The sequence below is a fragment of the Heteronotia binoei genome, chromosome 15, assembly GCF_032191835.1.
Source record: "Heteronotia binoei isolate CCM8104 ecotype False Entrance Well chromosome 15, APGP_CSIRO_Hbin_v1, whole genome shotgun sequence".
NCBI classification, from domain to species: Eukaryota; Metazoa; Chordata; class Lepidosauria; order Squamata; family Gekkonidae; genus Heteronotia; species Heteronotia binoei.
This window is the reverse complement of record NC_083237.1, coordinates 12,602,536-12,629,792: the sequence shown is the minus strand read 5'-3', so window position 1 is coordinate 12,629,792 and position 27,257 is coordinate 12,602,536. Positions and strand designations below refer to the sequence as shown.

The following is a 27,257-nucleotide window of genomic DNA, read 5'->3' as shown; positions in this document are numbered from 1 at the left end:
GGGAGGGGGGTATTTTGGGGAGAGGCAGTGGATGCTATGCTGAAAATCTGGTGCCTCTATTTCAAAAAACAGCCCCCCACCCTGCAGAGCCCCAGATACCCACGGATCGATTCTCCATTATTTCCTATGGGAACCAGTCTCCATAGGGAATAATGGGGTGCCCAGCAGACATTTCCCTCCCCTCCCCCTGCTCTCTGATGACCCTGAAGCGGAGGGAGGGCCTCCAAAGTGGGGGATCTCCTGCCCCCACCCTACAAAACACTCAACACGCAGACCCACTTCCCGATTCTCGGGCGCTTTTCTTTTTTTTTTTTAATGCAACTGATACAACCGCATGAAGGAGCTCGGATGGGGAAAAAGGTTATCTTTTTTGTGCATTTTGTTTCTTTTATTAAAAAAACCAAAAGAAAAAAAAAGAGAGAGAATCAGCTACAGGAAGCTCTAGCGTCTCTTTCCCCACAGCCCCCTGCCACCCCCCCAACCCGCCCGTCCGTGACTCGACTCCCCACAATTCATTCCCACAGCCTCAGCCATATTACACAAGACATATTACATATTTATAAATATAAACCCCACCCACACGGAGACAGGGGAACGGAGGGAAAGGGAAGGAGACCCCCCCTCCCGCACATACCCCCTGCTCCTTTTTTCGCACTATGTTACAGCACATGAACCTGGGGGAGAGGAGGGGGGACAGATGAGCAGGCTGTGGAGGAGTCGAGGGGAAAAAAGGAGCTGTGAACGGTTAACCAAATCGTCTTGATCTTGGCTGGGCCCTGGGTGTGGTCTCGCTGTCCTAGGTAGACAGAAACCGCAGCCTCGGGGGGAGGGGGGAGGGCTGCTTGCCAATCAACGCCGAGGAGAGGGGCTGGACTTACTGACCAAAATTAACAGCCTTTTTTTTTTTTAGTTTGAAAAAAAAAAAAGCCACACAGGAGCACCCTTCGGGGAGAGCGGCCGTCCCGCCAACCCTAGCTGGGCGGACAAAGGACTTGGCGTCGCTCTCCCTGCGAGCCGCGTGGATCGAGGGCGACTGGCTCGACCGGCACGTGGCCCAGCAGGCGTGGAGTCCTCGCGCCCGTCAAATTCAAACGCCAAGGGCGCAGAGAGTCCCCCGCTTGCCCGGAAAAGCTGGCCCCCCGTTTGCATCCTCCCGTCCGTTTCCGGGCTCGGTTCAGTCGTCCCCTTCCTCTTCTCCTTCCTCGTCACTGGAGTCAGAGTTGGCCGGCATCATCGGGTCGTCGTCCAGCAAGGAGAAGTCCCGCTCCGAGCTGGCGTAGCCCTGAGACAAGTCGTCCATCTCGTCTTCCTCCTCGTCCTCGTCCACGGGCTGGGGGTGGCCCAGGTGCAAGTGGCCCGCGGCGAAGCCGGCGTGGCCCAGTGCTGGATGGAGCAGAGCACCGGCGGAAGAGGAGGCGGCGGTGGCGGCCGCGGTCGAGAAGGGCATGTATGACAGAGGAGAGCCGTGGGCCGGCCCGGGTTGGAAGTGGGCGTGGTGCAAGGAGAGAGGCCCCGCGGCTCCTAACTGCACCCGGCCGGCTCCCATCAGGGCCATCATGTTGGAGAATTCCATCGGAGTCTGGCGGCCCCGCTTCTGGGCACCGTCGGCCCCTACTGCTCCGGGCAGGAGGCGGTTCATGGTAGGATCGGGCAGAAAACCCTATTCGAGGGAAATTCGAGAACGAAAAGTCAACGTGCTGCAATTCTTTAGTTCCTTCCTCTGCTGCCCATTAAAAACGCATCTTCAGAACTACTGTTTACAGAGTATTCCCCCCGCTCCCACCTCTGGTTGCTATTTGGAACTCCCTCCCCAGGAAGATTTGCATGTCTCCCTCTGTCGGCGCCTTCCACCAGCAAGCGAAGACCTTTTTTTATTTCTTTTGGCCTACCCCTAATGGCAAGGAAATGAAAGGTCCCTTGTGCAAGTAGTAGTCGTTTCCGACTCTGGGGTGACGTTGCTTTCACAACGTTTCCACGGCAGACTTTTTACGGGGTGGTTTGCCCTTGCCTTCCCCAGTCTTTTATACTTTCCCCCCAGTAAGCTGGGGACTCATTTGACCGACCTCGTAAGGATGGAAGGCTGAGTCAACCTGGAACCGGCTACCTGAAAACCCAGCTTCCACCGTGTATCGAACTCAGGTCGTGAGCAGAGCTTAGGACTGCAGCTTTAACACTCTGCGCCAGGGGGCTCTTCCCTAATGGCAAAACCATTCCGTAAAAAGTCTGCCGTGAAAACGTGAAAGCAACATCACCCCAGAGTCAAAAACGACCGGTGCTTGCACAGGGGACTACCTTTACCTTTTTACCCCTAATCATGCTTATTGGCCCTCCTCTCTGTTCCCGTGTTTGTACTGAATTATTTTATAATCTTAAAAGGTTGGCTTTAATTTTTCAAATTGTTTTAATATTTTAGGTGCAGTGTCCAGGCAACACTGATGTGGTTGGAAGGAACCTCCAGGGTCATCTAGTCCACCCCCCTGCACAGTACAGGAAATTCAGTAATACCTCTCCCCACCCCCATATACAGATATATACAGGCCTACAGCACGTGTGCAGAGGACCTTTTGCCTTCTCACGCTAACCATGACCAGTGTTCCCTCTGAGCTGAGTTAGCGTGAGGCAGCTCACAGATTTTTAGCCTCCGGTTCACACATTTTTGTCTTCGCTCAGGAAGGATGTTCCTAGGGCACGCTCACTGATGCAGCAGCTCATAGCTTTAATGCCAGAAACTCACGACACAGAATTTTTGTTCACAAGGCTCTGCAGCTTAGAGAGAACACTGGTCTAATAGATACAGGTTTTTGTTTTTTAAAGTAGGAACCCAGTTCTGGCAGGCTTCGCATCAGGGGAAGTGACCTAATATGTAAACGAGTTCCTGCTGTGTGAAACAATGGTTGACGTCAGGGGGTGTGGCCTAATATGCAAATAACCCCTGCTGGGCTTTTTCTACCAATAAAATCCCCCGCCGATACACGATTATACGTACCACCCCTTCCCAATCAGGGTAAAATGGAGCCCTTTTCCACGCAAGGGGGGGGGTTTCTTCTCTTAGGCTAACCAACCTCACGGGATAAAAAGAGGGGGGAATCCCATATACTACTCTGCGCTCCTTGCAGGAAGAGCGCAATCCACCAAAAAGTGACAGATGGTACAGTAGTAACCAAGGGATCTGGCATAAAACATGGTGGTGTTGGAAGTGTCACCCAAGCCAGAGCCAGCTTTTAGCCACCCCGTAGTTTTCAAGGCAAGAGAGAGACAGAGGCCATTTGCCACTGCTTTCCTCTATGTAGCAACCCTGGGCTTCCTCCCATCCAAGTACGAACCAGGGCGTAAACAGACAGTGAGAACAAATCTACCATTGGAAACTACCACATTTCTAAATAGCTAACATCTGCGGTTGGAATGTAAGTAGGTTTATTAAAAAAAAAAGATTATATATGTAACTATATCAGTTTGGTGTAGTGGTTAAGTGTGCGGACTCTTATCTGGGAGAACCGGGCTTGATTCCCTACTCCTCCACTTGCAGCTGCTGCGAGAAGATGATGATGAAGAAGATATTGGATTTATATCCCGCCCTCCACTCCGAAGAGTCTCAGAGCGGCTCACAATCTCCTTTACCTTCCTCCCCCACAACAGAGACCCCGTGAGGTGGGTGGGGCTGAGAGGGCTATCCCAGCAGCTGCCCTTTCGAGGACAACCTCTGCCAGAGCTATGGCTGACCCAAGGCCATTCCAGCAGCTGCAAGCGGAGGAGTGGGGAATCAAACCCGGTTCTCCCAGATAAGAATCCGCGCACTTCACCACTACACCAAACTGGCTCTCAGCCCCACCCACCTCACAGGGTGTCTGTTGTGGGGTGAGAAGACACAGGAGATTGTAAGCCGCTCTGAGTCTCTGATTCAGAGAGAGAAGGGTGGGGTATAAATCTGCAGTTCTTCTTCTTCTTCAATATCTGCCTGCACACTTCCTTGGGAATTCAGTGCACAAGAGACCTGATGAACCCACTGCTTGTTCAAAGGACTACTGTTCAGTAGAAGGACCGAGCAGGCGGGCGGGAAGGGGAAGGACCCGGCTTTCTCACCTTCTTCCCATTGGCAGAGAGGCCGGCAGCCTGCATTCGCTCCAGCCCCACCAGGCAGGTCGGCTCTATTGGAACGGGCTTTGGGAACCGGGGCCACCGGTGCTTCCGGCGTTCCTCCATGTACTGGTGAAAGGCAGGAGGGAAAAGCAATCACGTTAATGGCTATTTAGGAATGCAGCTTTGGGGGCACCGTAGACCTTGGAGTTGAAGAGCTCCAGCGCGCACAGGTCTATTTGTTCCCATTCTTCAAGCACTATGTACCATACCATACCAAACCTTTAATGGCATAATTTCAAGCACTATGTTATCACGTGCGTTTCTAGATCCCCTAGCTCAAGGGTGGGGAACAGTGGCTCTCCGGATGTTTTTTGCCTACAACTCCCATCAGCCCCAGCTGTTGCCCATGCCGGCTGGGGCTGATGGGAGTTGTAGGCAACAAAAAAAACCATCTGGAGAGCCACCGTTCCCCACCCCTGCCCCAGCTCTTTCTGCGAGGCCTGCAAGACGACACTTTTCCATCTCGCGCTTAATTGCTGAGTACAGAACCGAAGGGAGCGACTGTGCAAACGACCTGTGGGAAACGTCGCCTAGGCCACTGGATGCAAATGGTGACCACGAAGATACCCCTGATCCCACCTAGTTACCTACGGCATGTAACCGTAAGATAGCACCAAATGTATTTTGTCGTATTTTATTGTTTTATGCTATTATATGCTTTTGTCATTATCGGTTGCTTTTTATATTGCCAACTGGCCTGTGAGCTGCCCGAGCCTGCCTTGGCAAGGAGGGTGAGATATCCATCTAATAAAACAAAACAGATCTTTCTTGCCATCCCAATCGATACTATGGGCCAGGAGGTCCCCCTGCAGACACCACGCCGCTTGCTGGCGCCCACCAACTGTTTTCAGAAACTGGCCACTGACGATCCCTATGCTTCATGGTGGGACCAAGCTGGGGACGCTGGGAACTAACTCCCACTCTAAAAGTCATGGACTCCACATTTGCAAAAGAGAGAAGGCAGTGTGCTGGTGGAGGAACCCCGACCAGTTCTGGGAATGTAAAAACAGAAGAGAAGCCACGTTGGGTCAAGCCAATGGCTCATCCAGTCCAACACTCTGTGTTGCACAGTGGCCAAAAAACCCCAAGTGCCATCAGAAGGTTCACCAGTGGGGCCAGAACTCCAGAAGTCCTCACACTCTTCCCCCCCCCACACACACCAAGAATACAGAGCATCACTTGCCCCAGACAGTTCTATTCCTTAACTTAAGAACATAAGAGAGGCCATATTGGATCAGGCCAATGGCCCATCCAGTCCAACACCCAGGTGCCATCAGGAGATCCATCAGTGACTCAGCCGGGAAACTAGGAAGGCTTCCCACTGTGCCCCTCCAAGCAGCAAGAATACAGAGCATCACTTGCCCTAGACAGAGAGTTCTATTCTTGAACTTAAGAACATAAGAGAAGCCATGTTGGATCAGGCCAATGGCACATCCAGTCCAACACTGTGTATCACACAGTGGCTAAAAAACCAAGTGCCATCAGGAGGTCCACCAGTGGGGCCAGGACACTAGAAGCCCTTCCACTGTTGCCTCCCCACCAAGCACCAAGAATACAGAGCTTCACTTGCTCCAGAGAGTTCCATCAATACGACATTCACATCTGTGACTTTTTCAAATGTTCAGAGGAACGGTGCAAGTGTGTGAAGACTCACGGCCAGGAAACGAGGGTCCACGGTGAACTCCGGGTGGGCCTGCAGCCACACCTCCAGGTCTGCCCGCCGGGGAGCGGCGTCGCCCACCAGCAGCGTCCCGTCTGTCTTGTTCACCACCGGGATGCGTGCTTCGAGGTCGATGTCAGGGCCCCTCAGGGCCTCCAAGCACTGCAGCTCCAGCTGAATCCCAGGAGAAAATAAAAAGCATTGAGGAGGAAGAAGAGAAAGAAGGCCGCGGATGGACACCGCCCACCTCCCAAACAGCATCACAGCCCAGGTCCCAAAGGACGGATTCTCTCCCTGCTTCTCACCTCCACCATCTTCTTGCTGCTCTTCTTCTGGGTGACAGCGGGGCGGTCCCTCATGGTCCCGTTGGGGACCAGTCTGTGCTTCTGGAAAGTGAGTTTGATGCCTTCTTCCTAAGGAAGGCAAAGAAATAAGGACCTCGCGCTTGCGAGGTGTCCCAGGGGTACAGATATGTGGTCCCTAGCCTCCAACATCACTGCGGGTATCAGAGCCCAACTATCAAAGGAGAAGAAGAATTGCAGATTTATACCTCGCCCTTCTCTCTGAATCAGAGTGGCTTGCAATCTCCTAGATCTTCTCCCCCCACAAGACACCCTTTGAGGTGGGTGGGGCTGAGAGAGCTCTCACTATAGCTGCCCTTTCAAGGACAACCTCTGCCAGAGCTATGGCTGACCCAAGGCCATTCCAGCAGGTGCAAGTGGAGGAGTGGGGAATCAAACCCGGTTCTCCCAGATAAGAGTCCGCACACTTAACCACTACACCAAGCTGGCTCTCTGGCTCTCAAAGGAGAAGTATTTGACCCAGGTTCTCTTACTGAGACTTCTTTCCCCTCCAGAAGTTCTTGATACTGTCATTCCACCCATTCTCTAAGACGGGGTGTCAAACATGCAGCCCGGGGGCCAAATCAGGCCATCAGAAGGCTCCTATCAACTCCTTGAGCAACTGGCTGTCGTCTTCTTCCTTCTCCCTCTCTCTTGCTTCCTTCTGCATCACAGCTTGCTTTGCAAGGCTTGCTCAATTGCACAGGAGCCACAGAGCAAAACCTCTGTTTTCTCCATTGGCTAAGGCTCCTCCCTTGGGGAGAAAGAGCTTGCTTTGGCAGGCTCTCTCCATCGCACAGCAGAGCTACTGAGCCAAGCCTCTCTTCCTTCTATTGGCTGAGGCTCCTCACCCTCCTGGTCCCCTGGGGAAGGAAGGAAAGAGCCAGAGCTTCCTTTGCCCAATTCCCTGGATCACACAGGAGAAATACAAAGAAAGCACCTTTAAGACCAATAAGTGCTAATGTTTTAAGAACATTTTATTTTAAGTTTTTTTTTTTTAAAAAAATCTTTAGTTGTGTTTATTTATGTTCTTTATAAAGTTTATATCTCTGCTACTTGGTATTACATTTATGACACCCACGGCTGGCTGGACAAGGTCTCATGGCAGATCCGGCCCTCATAACAAATGAGTTTGACACCCCTGCAAACGGGCATGTCATCCTGGTGCTTTCTTCGCAGGGAGCATGGGAGATGGGCTTGGACCAGTGTTCCCTCTAAGCGGCAGTGTCTGGTGAGCAAGAATTCCACTCTGTGAGCGACTGCATCAGTGAGTGTGCTCGGGGGCCCTCCTTCCTGACCGAAGACAAAAACGGGTGAGCTGGAGGCTCAAAATCTTTGAGCTGGCTCACGCTAACTCAGCTTAGAGGGAACATTGGTTAGGACTCAAGCCCAGCGTTAGAGGAAGTAGAGTCATGAAACTCGGCGCGTGGGGGAAGAACACCCCCCACTCCCAACGGCTTTAAAAAGATTTCCAATGGGAAGATTGGGGGTATTGGAAAAACAAACAAACTTATTTGCTCCCCTTTTGGAATGAGTGGCACAGAAGACAAGAATACGCATAAAACCATTCACATATCGAAAAGAGACATTCTACAGCATAAGGTAATTATCTTTATGTAGGTCTTCTAAACATTTTTAAGAAAAATTTTTTTTGTTTAAATTTAAATACTTTTGGCCAATGGCTGGGGCTGATGGGAGTTGTAGGCAAAAAACATCTGGAGCGCTACCTTTGGCCACCCCTGCATGTGCTGAATGACAGTAGGTTATTGAAGACTTCAGTTTTTTCACTGTTACGAAATTTAACGTAATACCCAAAGCTACATTTGGTGATTGCGTCCAAATAATACAGCCAGCTATTATTCAGAGCAAAATTTGTTTTCTACATTAAACTTCTATTTCCCCTTCCCCTACCTCTCAGGTATCAAAAATTAAACTTATAGAATTAAAGATAGAATGAAGTACAAGCGCTCTTACAAGCACTCTGGTTGCACAGGCTGTGACAATTTGCAAGCCTTTCTCCATCACTGGAAATATTTGTCCAACGGCAGACAGCAAAGAAACCCAAAGGAACATTCTCTACTGACCGCCCTTATGCAATCCTACTTTTCAGATGGGCAAAAATACGGAGCTCAATATAAAAACTTTTTCAATTTGCTTTGTTAAAGCACACCGCCCCGAGCGGGCAGGACGGACTAGGATCCTAAATGTCAGTACAGACATGGAATCATAGAGTTGGAAGGGACCTCTAGTCCAACCCCCTGCACAATGCAGGAAACTCACAAACACCTCCCACTAGGAGGCGCCTCAGTGCAAAAAGCAACATTGGTTCAAAGCTAGTGCTGACCCTGGGGCACATGGCGCCCCAGGTGGGCTCCCTGCTTGGCACTCCCCCGCCGCGCTCCGTCTTGCCTGCTGCCGCCCTCCTTCTCCTCCCCGCTACAACGCTGGACCCTGCCTGCCTGCCCCCCAATGCTGCCGCCAGCCCCCGCCCTTCCCTTCCGCCGCTCTTCCCTACCCCAGCTCACCATGACGACGCTGGGCCCTAACGGCGAAGCAGCCGTGCGTATTTTTGAAGGCAGTGCCGCAGGAGGATTTGCTCCCCCTCACGTCCGGTTCCGGAAAGGAGGGGTGTGGGAGGATCACGCGCTTGGCATACCAACCTGATCACCTATATTCCACAAATTCTGATGACACAAAAGAGCACAGGCTTCTCACACTCGTGTTTAACCACATCCCTGTTCCCCGGACAAATATATCCCTGGTGAATGCTAGCTTGTTTTAATTCTTGTAGACTATGCAAAAGGGGCTTCCTTGAACTGAGCAGATGTTTCTTGTTATGCTTTTAAGTTTGGGTAACTTCGGTGTAATTTCAGCATGTATAAAATAAAGGAACCTTGCTCAGAGGGCAAGCCTTTTCTCCCGGTACACCTGTCGAGTGATCATTCCTACAGAGGGGGGAGAAGCCTTCTCCCACGCTGCCTTCAAAAAACTGGCAATCACGTGAAGGTGAATTTTGTCCTTTGAAGCCGATATTTGAGGTTGGACTCTATAGTGCGAGATGAATTTGGAGCAATATACTCATTGAAGATTGAAAATTTCTTCGGAGTCACCCAGTGGAATGGGCATATAATAACGTGGGACTTTCCTTTTAACCATTTTGATACTGTTGTAAAAATGTGTTGATGCTTCTGCACTTATAGAATGAAATATTTTTCCTAGTGTCACAGCCCCCTGCTGGTGGAACCAGCTACCGGAGGAGGTGAGGGCCTTGCGGAACCTTGGGCAGATCCCGCAAGGCCCTCCTCTTCCGGTTGGCATAGAACTGACTGGGATTTAAAAACCGCGGAGGAAGGCTGTGAGAACAGCACTGAACTGTCAGACTGCTTCTTCTTGTTTTACCGTTTTAACTATTGCAAATTATTGAATACGTCTTTTAATAGTTATTAATCTTATTGTTCTGGATTTTATGTTGTAAGCCGCCCTGAGCCCGCCTTGGTGGGGAGGGCGGGATATAAACAATGAATGAATAAATAAAGTGTAATCAAGTGTTTGATTTTTTGGGGGGGGGGGCGCAGTTGTTTTCGGCTGCTTAGCTACACTGTGCTGCCACTGTTTTCTCTTACTCTCTTCCTTCAAGGAATGCGCGGCTGCCTTGTTGGCAGGGCCCAGCATCATCGCGGCGACGGAAGGGAAGGGCGGGGGCTGGCGGCGAGAAGGCAGGCAAACTAGGTGGTTGTCTTGGGCACTGGGGGAGCAGCCCAATTCGGTGCCCCCTCCCTTCCTGGCGCCCTAGGCAACCACCCAGTTTGCCTAGTGGGCAAGCTGGCCCACTAGGCAAGGGACGGTGGCTCAGTGGTAGAGCATCTGCTTGGGAAGCAGAAGGTCCCAGGTTCAATCCCTGGCATCTCCAAAAAAGGGTCCAGGCAAATAGGTGTGAAACACCTCAGCTTGAGACCCTGGAGAGCCGCTGCCAGTCTGAGAAGACAATACTGACTTTGATGGACCAAAGGTCTGATTCAGTATAAGGCAGCTTCATATGTTCATGTTCATATGTTCAAACCCCCTTTTCGCTATGCTCGGGGACTCAGTATCAGCGTGGTGAGTCACCTCCACAGGCGATCGTCTCTCACTGGCCTATCGCAAAGCCATTTTTGGCACCGGGAGGGCAGAGGCTCTGCTGATCCACTCACATCTTTGATCTGCACGGTGAACTCCTTCTCTTGGCCGCCGTGCCGCAGGCGGGTGAAGGACGTGGCCCCTTCCTCCTGGCTCGCCAGGGGGCAAATATGAGGGACGGGGGAGCTGGTGTATTCCCCGTGCAAGCGAGCGAGGCTCTCTCCCTGGCCCATGCAGGCCTGGCTCTGGGCTGAAGGCCATTTCCCCGAGAGCACAGCCTGGCACACCATGTCGATGCGGTTGATGAGCACTCGGTCCTGGGAGGGAAGACAAAAAGAGAGAGAGAGAAGCTGTCAAGTGTTGCTTGTGTGAACTACTGGCAACCCCCTGCACACTACTGGAGGGACGGTGGCTCAGTGGTAGAGCATCTGCTTGAGAAGCAGAAGGTCCCAGGTTTAATCCCCGGCATCTCCAGCTAAAAAGGGTCCAGGCAAGTAGGTGTGAAAAACCTCAGCTTGAGACCCTCGAGAGCCATGAATGGGGCTGTGGCTCAGTGGTAGAGCATCTGCTTGGCAAGCAGAAGGTCCCCGGTTCCATCCCTGGCATTTCCAACTAAAAAGGGTCCAGGCAAGTAGGCGTGAAAAACCTCAGCTTGAGACCCTGGAGAGCCATGAATGGGGCTGTGGCTCAGTGGTAGAGCATCTGCTTGGCAAGCAGAAGGTCCCCGGTTCCATCCCTGGCATTTCCAGCTAAAAAGGGTCCAGGCAAGTAGGCGTGAAAAACCTCAGCTTGAGACCCTGGAGAGCCATGAATGGGGCTGTGGCTCAGTGGTAGAGCATCTGCTTGGCAAGCAGAAGGTCCCCGGTTCAATCCCCGGCATCTCCAGCTAAAAAGGGTTCAGGCAAGTAGGTGTGAAAAACCTCAGCTTGAGACCCTGGAGAGCCATGAATGGGGCTGTGGCTCAGTGGTAGAGCATCTGCTTGGCAAGCAGAAGGTCCCCGGTTCCATCCCTGGCATTTCCAGCTAAAAAGGGTCCAAGCAAGTAGGCGTGAAAAACCTCAGCTTGAGACCCTGGAGAGCCACTGCCAGTCTGAGCAGACAATACTGACTCTGATAGACCCAGGGTCTGATTCAGTAGAAGGCAGCTTCATATGTTCCTAGGAGTCCATGCACTTAACCACTATACCAAACTGGCTCCCCAGAAGCGGGAGAGCAATATAATCTTGTTTCAAAGTAGGCCAGGATCAAGTTTAGCAACTGCAGCCCCAACAGCTAAACTTAGCTTGAGCTCATCAGAACTTAGAAGCAAAGCGGGGTCAGCCCTGGTTAGTCCAGGGTTCCTGTCCATGCATCCTTCCAACGTTTCTTTATTTCTCATCCTTCCCTCCGCTTTCGCCAGCCACGTCGCAGGATGCCGGTACTCTGCGAGCTCTGCTCAAGATGAGGAACTGAGCTGTTTCCTGTGGCGATTCAGCAGACGTGGTTTAAACTCGGGCTTCTGCCCACTCACCTTTGGCCACTCGTGGGCTCGCTGGCGTTCTTGCAACAGGAGGTCTGAAGCGCTGGGCTGCGGGGAGTTGCCTTCGTGGGAAGTGGGGAGGGACAGGAGTGACTCTTCCTCCTCAAACAGCTTCCCACCACAAGAGGCTTCTTCACCTGAGGGAGGGAAAAAAATAAATAAAAGGCTGAGGATTGTCAGAGGACAGAGTGAACAGCGGCAGGATAACCAACAAAACCAGAGTCTGTGGCAAGCTTGGGGGAGGGGAGGAAGGAGAAGCAGGTTGGCCTATGAAAAGCCTGACTAAACGGGCCTTGCTCTCACTCAGGGGTGGAGTTCTAGCAGGAGCTCCTTTGCATATTAGGCCACACCCTCCTGATGTAGCCAATCCTCCAAGAGCTTACAAAAAAGAGCCTTGTAAGCTCTTGGAAATTGGTTACATTGGGGGCGGGTGGCCTAATATGCAAAGGAGCTCCTGCTAGAATTTCACCCCTGGTCTCACCACAAGGGAGCCGCGGTGCCGTGAACTAAAATAAGGGTGGGTTCTTCAAAACAGGCTTGTGAGCCTCAGACCGCAGTTTACCTTCTCAAAGAGGCTGGCATTCAAGAACATTACACCACATTAGTCCGGGTGTGGCTTCTTAGTTTGGGGACAAAAGCCTTAAATCATTAGGCTCATCAATTTAGTTCCTCAGGAGCTTATCCAGTTGTGCCACTGGGTAAGTTCTGTGAGGAAATTTCTGGAAAGTGTTCTGGTAATAGTGAAAAAGGAAAACCTTTCTTTTTTCTTTTTTTTAACAGGGAGCTCTTTGTTTTTGCTTAAAGTGTACATTACTTCTCAACAGCATCACAAGCGTATTCAATATGGACATTTTTGTAATATGCAAATCGCTTAACCTTAATCTACTGTTTGGCTATTTAATTGGCAATCAACTGAAAATTGATTTTTCAGATTCAATTTGGAGCATGGCAGATAATTAATTGCCCAAGTCAGGGGTCCCTAACATTTTGGAACCTGTGAGCTCCTCTGAAATTCTAGCACCGGCTGGTGAGCACAGCCACAAAATGGCGGCCACAGGAGATGGGAGTAATGTAATGTAAAATGTAATGTAATGTAAAATTTTATTTATATCCCGCCCTCCCCGCCGAAGCAGGCTCAGGGCGGCTAACAGCATTTCAGGTAAACAATAGTAATAAAAACATTAAATTCACATTAAAATTCACATTAAAATCAGTCAATAATCAATAATTAATTAAAACATTCCTAAGTCAACATTGGCGGTAAACGTTACTAATCTGGCGGTAAACATTAATTCAGTTATTGGTGAACGCCTGTTTGAAGAGGGCGGTCTTGCAGGCCCTGCGGAACTGGTCTAAGTTCCGCAGGGCCCGCACCTCCTCTGGGAGTTGGTTCCAGAGTTGTGGGGCCGCAACAGAAAAGGCCCGGGTGCGGGTGCTTTGAAGTTTAACTTCTTTTGGCCCAGGGATATTCAGTCTGCTTTTCCCCACTGACCTCAGTGCTCTCTGGGGCTCATATGGGGAGAGACGGTCCCTCAGGTAGGTCGGTCCTTGGCCATATAGGGCTTTAAAGGTTATGACCAGCACTTTGTACTGGATCCGGTATACGATTGGCAGCCAGTGCAGTCCGCGCAGCCCTGGCCGTATATGCTCCCATCTTGGGAGACCAAGTAGCAGCCTGGCCGCCGCGTTCTGCACTAGCTGCAGCTCCCGGGTCTGGTACAGAGGCAGCCCCATGTAGAGAGCGTTACAGTAGTCCAATCTTGAGGTGACCGTCGCGTGGATCACCATTGCTAGGTCCTGACGCTCTAGGAAAGGGGCCAGCTGCCTCGCCCGCCTCAGGTGGAAGAAGGCTGATTTGGCAGTGGCTGTTATCTGGGCCTCCATTGATAATGAAGGCTCCAGTAAGACGCCCAGGCTCTTCACCCGCTGCGCCGTCTTCAGCGGCGCCTCGTCAAAGGCTGGGAGAGATATTTCCTTCCCCAGAGTGCCACGACCCACATGGAGAACCTCTGTCTTCGCTGGATTTAACTTCAGCCCACTCAGTCTAAGCCACGTTGCAACAGCCCGCAAAGCCCGATCCAGGTTCCCCGGGGCGGAGGCGGGCCGGCCGTCCATTAGTAGATAGAGCTGGGTGTCATCTGCGTATTGATGGCAACCCAGCCCAAATCTCCGGGCAATCTGGGCGAGGGGGCGCATATAGATGTTGAATAACATCGGGGAGAGAACTGCTCCCTGGGGCACCCCACAGTCTAGTGTGCGCCTCTGGGATCACTCACCCCCAATCGCCACCCTCTGTCCCCGACCCATGAGGAAGGAGGAAAGCCATTGTAAGGCTAGCCCCTCAACCCCTATGTCGGCGAGGCGGTGGATCAGCAACCGATGGTCGACTGTATCAAACGCAGCCGACAGATCTAGTAACATCAGTATTGCCGCACCGCCTCGATCCAGTTGCCGCTGGAGGTCGTCCACCAAGGCGACCAGGACCGTCTCCGTCCCGTGGCCCGGTCGGAAGCCAGACTGGCACGGGTCTAAGACAGAAGCGTCATCTAGAAATCTCTGTAGCTGTAACGCCACTGCCCTCTCGATAATTTTACCTAAAAATGGTAAATTGGACACCGGTCGGTAGTTTGCCAATTCGGCCGGGTCTGCTGTAGGTTTTTTCAAGAGGGGCCGGACCAAGGCCTCTTTCAGAGGCGCTGGAAAATGCCCCTCTAAGAGGGATCTATTTATGATGGAACCACAAAATGGTTACCACAAGAGGGAGACACCCACACAGAGGAAACCCAAGTTCTGGGGACAAGAGGAGTATTTTAAAACATACACTGAGGGGAAGAAGAGGGAAAGAGACTGAAACCAACACTGTGGCAGCAGTTAGCACTGAAACATTTTTATCTGCACAGCCAATCAGATCTCCAGTGGCCATCTGGAAGCCATGCTAAGCAGGAGCTCCACGTGGCCCCCACATTTTCTAAAAACGCTTGGCGGGCGCCCGGAAAGGTGTTGGCGTGTGCTATGGTGTCCACATTGGGAACCCCTCCCTCAGGCAGTCAACTGCTTTTATTTGGTTGACGAATCTGCTAGGACTTTCAACAAAAAAGTTCAATGGGGGAGAGGAAGAAGAGAAGAAAAGGGGCGAGAAGAAGAGGGAGGAGGAGATTGGATTAATACCCCACTCTTCGCTACCCAAAGGAGTCTCAAGAGAGGCTTATGATCGCCTGTCCCTTCCCCTCCCCACAACAGACACCCTGGGAGGTAGGTGGGGCTGAGAGAGCTCTGACAGAAACTGCTCTTCAGAGGAACAGCTCCAAGAGAGTTACGACTGACTCAAGGTCATGCATGTGGAGGAGCGGGGAAACAAAACCAGTTCTCCCAGAGAAGAATCCACACACTTAACCACTACGCCAAGCTGGAAGGAAGGAAGAGGAGGAGATTGGATTTATACCCCACACTTTATTTGGAGTCTCAGAGCAGCCAGCCGTCTCCCTCAAACATATACCCCGGGAGGTAGGTGGAGCTGAGAGAGCTCTGAGGGAACCATGGCTGACCCAAGGTCATTTAGCTGGCTGCATGTGAAGGAGAATGGGGGAATCAAACCCGGTTCTCTTAAGATTAGAGTCAGCAATCTTAACCACTGCACCAAAAGAGACACACCCTCCCTCAATGTAAAGAAGGACCACCTAAGATCCACGTATCCAGCAGACATTACTGTGTATAAACTTAGATCAGCATTTACAGCTCTGCGGTTTCAGACCATGCCAACAGAACACCTCCTGGGGCGATACTCTAAAACACCTCAGGAACAGCGTATTTGTATATGCAAAACTTCTGTGGAAGACCTCTTCCAATATGTTACGGTTTGCCCACTGTATTCAGAACCTAGAGGCAAGTTGCTGACTGAAATAACGGATCAATTGTGTATGGCTCTTGATATGGATAAGTTAATATTTCTGATGTCAGATACTGACTCTACGTTTCTTATAAGGTAGCACTTTTTGCTCTGGGTGCCAGCAAAATGAAGATGAAGAAGATATTGGATTTATATCCCGCCCTCCACTCCGAAGAGTCTCAGAATGGCTCACAATCTCCTTTCCCTTCCTCCCCCACAACAGACACCCTGTGAGGTGGGTGGGGCTGGAGAGGGCTCTCACAGCAGCTGCCCTTTCAAGGACAACCTCTGCCAGAGCTATGGCTGACCCAAGGCCATTCCAGCAGCTGCAAGTGGAGGAGTGGGGAATCAAACCCGGTTCTCCCAGATAAGAGTCTGCACACTTAACCACTACACCAAACTGGCTCTCCAGAATCAGGGCAAAGGCAACACCCAGGTAGACAGCAAAATGATGTCGTTAACTGGACAATTAGAGCCTGATTATGGAATCACGGGGACGCTGTACGTCCCTAAGATGGTGAATAACCTGAATTTGAATGTGTTAATTTTAGAGTCCTTTTTAACTTGTACGCTGCTGTAACTGTAACGGCCGATGGCTTTATGCAATACCTTTGACTACGACGACGGTGTACTCACCCTCGCTGTCATCGGAGCAGCCCGACGAAGAGGAGCAGGACGAAGAAGCCGAGATCTTGCTGAGGTCGAGCTCCGAGTCGGAGTCGTCGGCCGAGTCAGGCTTAAAGGGGAGGGCCGGAGGCTGCTGAGGGGTGGGCAGCTCATGCAGGGGCGGGGGGAGGAGGGCAGAGGAAGCAGCGGTCGTGGCAGCAGCTCCGGGGAGAGCCAACGGTGAAGGTTGCGGTGGCGGGGGCGGAGGGGGTGGCGGGGGCGGCGGAGGCGTCCCTGTGCCCCCGGCCCGACCGTGGAGGTGGCTGAGGCGAGCCGACAGGAAGGAGAAGTCCGAGTCCTGCATGATGGTAGCATCGGTCTGGCTGAGGCCGTGGCGGGCCGCGCCCCGCAGCAGCTCTCCGTCGTGACGACCGCACTGCCACCAGACGGGCATCTCGGGACCGGGGGGCTGGCACAGGGCCAGCCGCTCCTCCAGCAGGGGGTGGCACAGCACCTGTTCCCGCAAACGCCGCAGGAGGTCGATGCGGTACAAGGTGCGCGAGGCCCGCTCCTCCGTGATGGGCTCGATGAACAGCGTCGGGTCCGGAGACTCTGCAGAAGGAAAGGGGAGGGAGATATAATAGAGACCCGCAGCTATTTTTTGTTCATTTTACCTCATATATAACCAGGGGTGGAATTCTAGCAGGAGCTCCTTTGCATATTAGGCCACACACCCCTGATGTAGCCAATCCTCCAAGAGCTTACAAGGCTCTTTTTTGTAAGCTCTTGGAGGACTGGCTACATCAGGGGTGTGTGGCCTAATACGCAAAGGAGCCCCTGCTAGAATTCCAAGCTCTTGGAGGATTGGCTACATCAGGGGTGTGTGGCCTAATATGCAAAGGAGCCCCTGCTAGAATTCCAAGCTCTTGGAGGACTGGCTACATCAGGGGTGTGAGGCCTAATATACAAAGGTGCCCCTGATTAGAATTCCACCCGTTTATATCCAATGGGCTCCCAAAGTGGATGCTAAACTGCTGCAACGTGCCGTATTTTGTAAAACCACTTCCCTCCCTTCGTTCTCATAGGATCAAAGTTGGAAGAGGCCTCTAGGGTCATCTAGTCCAACCCCCTGCACACTGCAGGAAATTCACAAATTCCTCCCCCCCACACCACACATCCCCAGTGACCCCTGCAGGCTCCATGCCCAAAAGATGGCAAAAACCCTCCAGGACCCCTGGCCAAACCGGCTGGAGAAAAATGGCTGCCGGACCCCAAAGTGTCAATCAGCATTTCCCAGGGCGTCTAAAAAAGGTCCGGGAGAACTAAGCACTGATGCAACCTTCTTGAGATCTCTCCATTGATGAGACATTGTGCTGTAGAGAAGAATAACTCAAAGCCTGTGGACTGTTCAACTTATCCCTCCTCGATGAAGATGTGATCTGACTGAAACATGCGGAATATGCTTGACTATCCATGTTGAGGGTCTTTTGGAACGTCTACTCCAGGGGTGGCCAAACTCGCTTAACGAAAGAGCCACACAGAATAATCGTCAGATGTTTGGGAGCCGCAAGACATGAACGTCAGATGTTTGAGAGCCACGAAGGAAGGAAGGAAGGCAAACAGAGGGAGGAGGAGAGGTGGAAAGAAAGCAACTTTAACTTTAACTAGATTCTTCAAGCTGCCAGTTGGCTCGGCTTGGCGAAGTGATTTAGAGAGAGAAACGCTTTCACCAAGCTGGCTGACAAAGCAGTGGGGGCTGAAACAGCCACGGTTTGGCCACCCCTGGTCTACTCAGTTCTGAACATATTTAAAGGGACTTTTTGCACTAGCACTTTGTCATTGTTAAAAACCATGCTTTCAGCGAGTTTAATCTTTTTTTGTATGCATGAGTTTGTTTCCCGGATTTGCTTTCATTACGGTCTTAAAAGGCACCAGGCGGACGCTCCGCATACCCGATGGAAAGAAACTGGCTTGCAAAGGGACTCTCGTGCAGTAAGACCTCCTGAAGATGTTCCCGCACCCCGCCCTTCCCGTGGTTACTAACCATCGCCCACAGCGGGGGGCAGCCGGCACACCTGCCGGCACATGGCCACGAAGCCGTGGAAATACTTGGTAAGGCTCTCATCCGTCTTCTTGTCCAGCCGGGCCAGAGCCCGGAAGCGGCTCCAGTGGAAACGGGGGATGTCCGGGTCGTACTCCACTCCAAACGTGGAGATCACGCGGTAGAAGTCCGACTGCTCTCGACGAGTCCATCTTTGCAAAAAAAAAAAACAGAGAAGAAAAGAAGAAGAGAGGAGCATCAGTGAACTGGGAGACAGGAGAATCTCTTGTTTAGTCAGTTAACGACCCTAGAGCCCCCTCCCTACCTCGCAAGCGTAGGCTCCCCCCACAGTGACCATGAGTTGCTTCTAAATGTAACATCCTGAAGCGTCAAAGTCTCTTCTTGTTCAGTGGAAGAGATTCACTTTGTTGGAAGGGATCTTCCAGTGAAAGCAGAAGCCCAAGGCGCTAAACTGGAATTCAAGCCTGCTAGATCTCACAGCGAGATTCTGAAAGTGCTGAACTTCCAACTTGGAGGAGATGACTGCGGAGACCTCCCTAACTTGAACTGAGACCAATTTCACACTAGACCTTCAAGCCTGGTTTAGCCCTGTCCCCGAGTTGACATTCTACACTAGAATCATAGAGTTGGGTTTCTCTGTTTCCATTATTCTAGCTTAGAATGTCAAATCTGGGGAAAGGGCTATCAGAGGTCTAAGTGGCAAACTGGTCTGATGAAGACAACGACAACATTGGATTTATATTCCGCCCTCCACTCAAGAGTCTCAGAGCGGCTCACAATCTCTTTTATCTCCCTCCCCCACAACAGACACCCTGTGAGGTGGGTGGGGCGGGAGAGGGCTCTCACAGCAGCTGCCCTTTCAAGGACCACCTCTGCCAGAGCTATGGCTGACCCAAGGCCATTCCAGCAGCTGCAAGTGGAGGAGTGGGGAATCAAACCCGGTTCTCCCAGATAAGAGTCCGCACACTTAACCACTACACCAAACGGGCTCTCTCTGAGTCTGAGTCTTGCTCAATGTGTAAAGGCTGAAATACAAAGCCTAATAACGTTCTTGGCTTTTTTTTTAAAAAAAGGAACATGCAACCAAACAAAACAGTAAGTTGTTTTATGTTTTAAGAGAGTTGTTTTAAGAGCAATGCACTCAATGAAATTGCTGAGCAGTCGGATTAGAACGGGTAAAAGGAAGTCCTTCTTCACCCAAAGGGTGATTAACACGTGGCATTCACAGGAGTTGGTGGTGGCTCTGGGGTCATTCTTCCTGAGCTAAGACAAAAAGGTGTGAGCTGGAGGCTAAACATCTGTGAGCTAGCTCACAGCTTCGAGGGAACACTGGCTACGTCTTAGAAATTAAGCTAGAAAGCAAAAATAAATGCCCCTTGTTATTCCTCCCCATAAACCACCTGAGATCCCCTCAAAGTAACATTTAAACCACTACCTTCGTAACACAACAATTCTCCCAATTTATTCCTGTTCTACAGCTCAAGACACAAACTGGATTATTTTAGCTCAAGCTGCCAGTGGGAGGGAACGGGGAGGCAAAGATAGGCTTCTCCAAAAGTCCCAAAGTTGCCCCGAGAGGTTACCTCTGCTGCTTCTCCCGCCGCACCATCTCCTTCAGCTTGAAGGCAGCCTCGCAACGCCGCCGTCGCCGGTCTCCTCGCTCCGCGGCCTCCATCTTGAGCTGCTCCCGCTTGTAGCTCCGCTGGAAGGCGGTGATCAGCCTCCGCAGACGGGCGGTGAGCGCTGAGGCAGGGGGCCAGAACAGGTTCCCCGGCTGGCCTGTAGGAAAGAGACGAGCTGGGTCGTTTTTTGATTTCCGTCTGCCCTCTTCCCTGCCACTCGCCAGGCCCCAAGAGACGAGACGCTCGACACATTCAGGGATTCTGCCACCTGCTTTATCGAGAGTCTTCCTCGTTAGGGTTGTCAAATTGGGAAGCTCATCAAAATGTGCAGATGGGAGGCGAAGGAGGAGCAGGCTTCAGGAAGAGAAGGGACCCCAGCAGGGGATGAGAATGATGAAGATATTGGATTTATATCCCGCCCTCCACTCCGAAGAGTCTCAGAGCGGCTCACAATCTCCTTTCCCTTCCCCCCCCCCCACAACAGACACCCTGTGAGGTTGATGAAGATATTGGATTTATATCCCGCGCTCCACTCCGAAGAGTCTCAGAGCGGCTCACAATCTCCTCTACCTCCCCCCCCCCCCACAACAGACACCCTGTGAGGTAGATGAAGATATTGGATTTATATCCCGCCCTCCACTCTGAAGAGTCTCAGAGCGGCTCACAATCTCCTTTCCCTTCCTCCCCCACAACAGACACCCTGTGAGGTTGATGAAGATATTGGATTTATATCCCGCCCTCCACTCCGAAGAGTCTCAGAGCTGCTCACAATCTCCTTTCCCTTCCTCCCCCACAACAGACACCCTGTGAGGTAGATGAAGATATTGGATTTATATCCCGCCCTCCACTCCGAAGAGTCTCAGAGCGGCTCACAATCTCCTTTCCCTTCCCCCCCCCACAACAGACACCCTGTGAGGTTGATGAAGATATTGGATTTATATCCCGCCCTCCACTCTGAAGAGTCTCAGAGCGGCTCACAATCTCCTTTACCTTCCTCCCCCACAACAGACACCCTGTGAGGTAGATGAAGATATTGGATTTATATCCCTCCCTCCACTCTGAAGAGTCTCAGAGCTGCTCACAATCTCCTTTCCCTTCCTCCCCCACAACAGACACCCTGTGAGGTAGATGAAGATATTGGATTTATATCCCGCCCTCCACTCCGGAGAGTCTCAGAGCAGCTCACAATCTCCTTTCCCTTCCTCCCCCACAACAGACACCCTGTGAGGTAGATGAAGATATTGGATTTATATCCCTCCCTCCACTCTGAAGAGTCTCAGAGCGGCTCACAATCTCCTTTCCCTTCCTCCCCCACAACAGACACCCTGTGAGGTAGATGAAGATATTGGATTTATATCCCTCCCTCCACTCTGAAGAGTCTCAGAACGGCTCACAATCTCCTTTCCCTTCCTCCCCCACAACAGACACCCTGTGAGGTAGATGAAGATATTGGATTTATATCCCGCCCTCCACTCCGAAGAGTCTCAGAGCAGCTCACAATCTCCTTTATCTTCCTCCCCCACAACAGACACCCTGTGAAGTGAGTGGGGCTGAGTGAGAGCCCACTATTACAATGCATGGGAGAAAACGGACTGGTCCCTCCCAGCCCCAAGTGCGAAATCAAGTGTAGGGCTTTTAGAAGTCCCATTCGTTCAATATATCAAATGAAGGAGAAAGGAGTGGTCCGTTGAACCCAATGAACAAACCACAGCTGCAATGCTGGGATTGCTCAGAGTGAGAAGGATGGTGATGATGATATTGGATTTATATCCTGCTCTCCACTCCGAATCTCAGAGCGGCTCACACTCTCCTTTACCTTCCTCTCCCACAACGGACACCCTGTGAGGTGGATGGGGCTGAGAGAACTCTGACAGAAGCTGTTCTTTCAAGGACAACTCCTATGAGAGCTATGGCTGACCCATGGCCATTCCAGCAGCTGCAAGTGGAGGAGTGGGAAATCAAACCTGGTTCTCCCAAAAGAGTCCGTGCACTTAACCACTACACCAAACTGGCTCTCTAAACCAAACCACGACACCAAACGCCACAGAGCCTGCCCTCCAAAGCAGCCATTTTCTCCACAGATCCAGAAGTCACTTGTAATTCCAAATCTCCATACCCCAGCCTCCAGGCAAGGCCAAAGACGGTATTTACCTTCCTCTCCATCCACCACAGGTATTTCCTCATCCATCATCATCAGTGGGTCAGGCTGTAAGAAAAAAGATCAGCAGCGTGAATGCGAAGGCTGAAGCTGCTGCTTTTGACCCTTCCCTCAGAGCCTCCACAACCAAAACATATCATTTGACACACTGTCCTGAAATTATGTGGGCTGAAAATGAAGAAAGCAAGAGTGATATCAAACGTTGTAAATTCTTGAGGTTGGCCCTTCTGGGAAACTTTTTAAGATGTTATCTGGGAATTTTGGTGTTTGTGTTCCGTTTTGTAATGGCCAATAGCTATACGCAATAATATTTTGACTCCCACACTGTCCTAAAATTATGTGGACTGAAATGAAGAAAGCAGCTGGATGTTTGGTTACTGTACCTTCCCCACTTGATTTTTAAAAAAAAAAATCGCCACATTTCTTAGATAAGGCTATCTGAGATTCTGGGACTGTTACTGAATTCAATGAAGGACATTCAATGAAATTGCTGAGCAGTCAGGTTAGAACGGATAAAAGGAAGTCCTTCTTCACCCAAATGGAATTCACTGCCACAGGAGGTGGCAGCGGCTGCAAGCACAGACAGCTTCAAGAGGAGATTGGATAAACATATGGAGCAGGGGTCCATCAGTGGCTCTTAGCCACAGCATATTGATGGAACTCTCTGTCTGGGGAAGTGATGCTCTGTATTCTTGGTGCTTGGGGGGAGGGCGCAGTGGGAGGGCTTCTAATTACTTGGCCCAACTGATGGACCTCCTGATGGCACCTGTATTTTATGGCCACTATCTGACACAGAGTGTAGGACTGAATGGGCCACTGACCTGATCCAACATGGCTTCTCTTATGTTCTTATTACGGTGAAGGAACTCACCTCATCATCCTGTTCCTTGGCAGGGCCACCCACCGGTTTGTATTCGGGGTCCTCGCAGTCCTTGTCAAAATCCACTCTGCCAATGGGGAGAGGGGGAACCTAATCAGTTCGCCTCAGATACAAAAACATTCCCTCCTTCCTGTTAGTGGCCAGACCCCCTTCTTTCACTGAGGGGAAGTTCATAGCAAGAAAACCATAAAGTTCAGGAAGTTCATAGCTAGAAAACCAATAACGCTCTTCCAAATAATTATCTCAAATTTATCATAAGTGCAATACACTGCCTGGCCCAAAATGACACAGAATTGATGCCAGTCAGAAACCATCCTGGACATGTAGTTCTCTCTTCACTGTGAAATGCTGGTAGTTTTGCTGCTAACTCCGTGGACCTCTTCTTCAAGATTAGTCATTCTTCCCCCAAACTACATTTTCCCCTTTCCTCTTAACTAGCCTTGTATGAGTTTCCAGTGTGTTTATATGAGTGTTTTATCCTTTTATTCTCTTTTAATAAAAACCTTTCCGGCTGAACATCTGCCTGGCTTATTTCGAGAGTTCTCTTAAGGGAAAAATCCCCATAAACATTGGTGGAGAATCCTGGCTACCCCCTCTTGTTTGGTCTCCTTTAAAGCTGAGTCCCCCAAACTAATTAGGAGACCACCTCTTTGGGCAACAGTCCCATCTCTTTGTGCGTGCACCTCAGTTCTCCTCTTGAGAAGCAAGCTTAACTCATGGACACCCGATTCCGAGCCAAAAGCTTGATTCAGTGCCTCGGTATTAGCATGGCGGGTCATCACAGGTGCGTGGCTCTACATTCCCCTCCTTTGCCCGCACCCCATTTCTCTACCCCCCCCCCCCACATCCATCCCTGTTCTCTGCCGGGGCCAAAGCTCACGAAGACACCCCGCTCACCCTTCTCCAACATCCAGGCGATGCTCGGCTGCAATGGCTTTTTCATCAGGACGACCGGCCTTCTCTAAGAAGCAAAGTGCGGGGTCTGCTCGCATTGTGTTGTACTTCTCATAGCCTGAAGGGGACACGAAAATGAGGGAGTGCATATCTCTGTTCACCTAAACGTAACACTTCCTGGTAATTTTCTTCTAACAGAAATTGATAAAAGTGCACTAAAAGGTAAAGGCAGTCCCCTGTGCAAGCACCAGTCGTTTCCAACTCTGGGGTGACGTTGCATCACGACATTTTCACGGCAGATTTTTTGTTAAGAAGTGGTTTGCCATTGCCTTCCCCAGTCATCTACGCTTTCCCCCCAGCAAGCTGGGTCCTCATTTTACCGACCTCAGAAGGATGGAAGGCTGAGTCAACCTTGAGCCAGCTACCTGAACCCAGCTTCTGCCGGGATCGAACTCAGGTCGTCAGCAGAGAAGCTCAGACCGCAGTATTGCAGCTTTACCACTCTGCGCCACGGAGCTCCTATCAAAAGTACACTAAACCCCTTCCTTCTCAAGTTTCTGTTCTGTACTATCCACCAAACCAGCTGCCGGGACTCAAATGTAGGGGATAACAGCAGAGGCACGGATTTAGCGAGACTACCTGGATCGCCTCGACTCGCTCGATCTTGTCTTTTGCTTAGAAAACCCCATAGGGCTTCCATGAGTCAGTTGACAACTTGATGAGACGAACCCCCTCCCCCCCACCCCACAATGAAACAAAACACCCCAAGTGCTTCTGTGTCAAAGGAGACCAAATGGCTCACTGTGGGGTGGCCATGAATCCCTTTCCCAAAGGAGTGTTTGAGGCAGGTGCTGCAGCTCAGTGGTACAGCAACTGCTTGGCACACACAAGGTCTCAGGTTCAAGCCCTGGCATCTCCAGTTCAAAAAGATCAGACAGTAGCGGATGCAAAATATCTCTCTGCCCAAAACCCTGGAGAACTGCTGCCCATCCGAGTAGACAAGAAGACTGACTTTGATAGACCAGAGATCTGATTCAGTGTAAGGCGGCTCCCAGTATGTTCCGGTGCCCCTCAGCCGCCTACCATGCTTGAAGACCCCCAGCAGCAAAGACTTGTCAGCTTCTGCATCCCACCAAGCCGTGGGGACTTCTGCCTGATCCACCAGTGGAAACCAGATGTCGATCTCACTAAGAAGGCAAGAAAGAGAAAAATGAAGATCTCCAGCGAACATGTGATGAACGCATTCAGGTGCTGGCAGCTCAGAAGGACACCAGAAGGGCCCTGCTGGATCAGGCCAGTGGTCCATCTAGTCCAGCATCCTGTCTCACAGAGTGGCCAACCAGCACCTCTGATAGGCCAACAACAGGACAGAGAAGCCGAGGCCTTCCCCTTATAAGAGCATAAGAAGGGGCTTGCTGGATAGACCAACAGTCCATCTAATCCAGCATCGTGTCTCGCACAGTGGCCAACCAGTTCCTCTGGGCGGCCAACAACAGGGCATAGAGGCAAAGGCCTTCCCCTGATGTTGGCTTCTGGCTCTGGGATTCAGAAGTTCAGTGCCTCTGAATGTGGAATAGTAAAGCATAGGCTTTTGAGAAACACAGCTCTCTTTAGAAAGCTTATGCTACAATAAAATTTGTTAGTCTTAAAGGTGTTTCTGGACTCTTTACTATTTGGCAGCAACAAGAGAGCTCTATCTTCTTGGTGCTTGGGGGGCAACAGTGGAAGGGCTTCTGGAGTTCTGGCCCTACTGATGGACCTCCTGATGGCACCTGGGGTTTGGCCATTGTGTGACACGGAGTGTTGGACTGGATGGGCCATTGGCCTGATCCAGCATGGCTTCTCTTACGTCTGCGGCAGTGATGCTCTCTTCTTGGTGCTTGGGGAGCAACAGTGGAAGGGCTTCTGGAGTTCTGGCCCTACTGATAGACCTCCTGATGTCACCTGGGGTTTGGCCACTGTGTGACACAGAGGGTTGGACTGGATGGGCCATTGGCCTGATCCAACATGGTTTCTCTTACGTCTGCGGCAGTGATGCTCTATCTTCTTGGTGCTTGGGGGGCAACAGTGGAAGGGCTTCTGAAGTTCTGGCCCTACTGATGGACCTCCTGATGGCACCTGGGGTTTGGCTACTGTGTGACACAGAGGGTTGGACTGGATGGGCCATTGGCCTGATCCAACACGGTTTCTCTTACGTCTGCGGCAGTGATGCTCTATCTTCTTGGTGCTTGGGGGGCAACAGTGGAAGGGCTTCTGAAGTTCTGGCCCTACTGATGGACCTCCTGATGGCACCTGGGGTTTGGCCACTGTGTGACACAGAGGGTTGGACTGGATGGGCCAGAGGCCTGATCCAGCATATCTTCTCTTATGTTCTTATGTTGTTGTAAACAAGCCATTATACAACGGTAGAGGTAAGCTTTGGACATCGCATAGGGAACACTCGGCTGGCGTCTCAGAGGCCCAATAGAGGTTTGTGCTGGCTGTCTAGGGATCTAGGAATGGGGGTGGGGTGGAAGGTGCTAAATGTATATGTACGTTCAGTTCATTAATGTAGAAGAATTTCATGGAACAGGTAAGAGGTTCACAAGACTTGAGTCATCATCCAAAGAGAGAATCTTAAACCCTCTGAATAACAGTGTGTGTGTGTGTGGCGGGGGGGGAAGGCTGCAAGAGAAGGGGGCTTTGTGCCCCACTAGGAAGTCTGTTTGAGACATTATATGAAACAAGACACTGGACGCATCGTTCCAGAGGGCAGCCGTGCTGATCTGGAGAAGAGCTGGGTTCGAGTCCAGCTGAACCTTGGAGACCCATCAAGGTTTTCTGAGTATCTGACAAAGGAAGCTTTGACTCTCAAAGGATCGTCCTCCAAAAAAGTCTTACTGATCTCTAAAGGGCTATTGGGACTCTAATGCAGCAGATCCAACATAGCTGCTCTTGATGCTAAACTGTGACCTAGTGCTAGGTGAGACTAGGATGGCAGCAAGGGCATTACCTGGCGATGGTGCCTGCCAACACCTTCTCAGCCTGGTCTCCGATCACCTCCTGGCGCAGGTAATAAAGCATGCGCACCCGGAGCAGCACCCTAGAAGGACAAAAAAGAAAGTCATTAAGAAAAAGAAGACAACTGCAGATTTATACCCCGCCCTTCTCTCTGAATCAGAGACTCAGAGCGGCTCACAATCTCCTATATCTTCTTCTCCCACAACAGTCACCCTGTGAGGTGGGTGGGGCTGAGAGGGCTCTCACAGCAGCAGCCCTTTCAAGGACAACGTCTGCCAGAGCTATGGCTGACCCGAGGCCATTCCAGCAGGTGCAAGTGGAGGAGTAGGGAATCAAACCCAGTTCTCCCAGATAAGAGTCTGCGCACTTCACCACT

General features: G+C 51.2%; 1 protein-coding gene and 1 non-coding gene across 2 annotated transcripts in view; both read right to left on the bottom strand.

Moving 5' to 3' along the window:
• Nucleotides 1-366: 366 nt before the first annotated feature.
• Nucleotides 367-27,257, bottom strand: part of CHD8 (chromodomain helicase DNA binding protein 8) — a 73,987-nt gene continuing 47,096 nt past the window's right edge. Inside the window, 14 exon segments of the mRNA XM_060256720.1 lie at nt 367-1,660; nt 4,081-4,203; nt 5,792-5,971; nt 6,103-6,210; nt 10,329-10,571; nt 11,765-11,910; nt 16,296-16,877; nt 18,310-18,518; nt 19,911-20,106; nt 22,101-22,155; nt 22,979-23,054; nt 23,885-23,999; nt 24,965-25,068; nt 26,874-26,963. Of these exon segments, the coding sequence (XP_060112703.1) occupies nt 1,175-1,660; nt 4,081-4,203; nt 5,792-5,971; nt 6,103-6,210; nt 10,329-10,571; nt 11,765-11,910; nt 16,296-16,877; nt 18,310-18,518; nt 19,911-20,106; nt 22,101-22,155; nt 22,979-23,054; nt 23,885-23,999; nt 24,965-25,068; nt 26,874-26,963 (2,713 nt within the window). The 3' untranslated portion in view covers nt 367-1,174.
• LOC132584911 (small nucleolar RNA U6-53/MBII-28) lies at nt 23,667-23,774 on the bottom strand. Its single transcript, XR_009556286.1, has one exon. It is a non-coding gene; the product is annotated as a small nucleolar RNA U6-53/MBII-28 (small nucleolar RNA).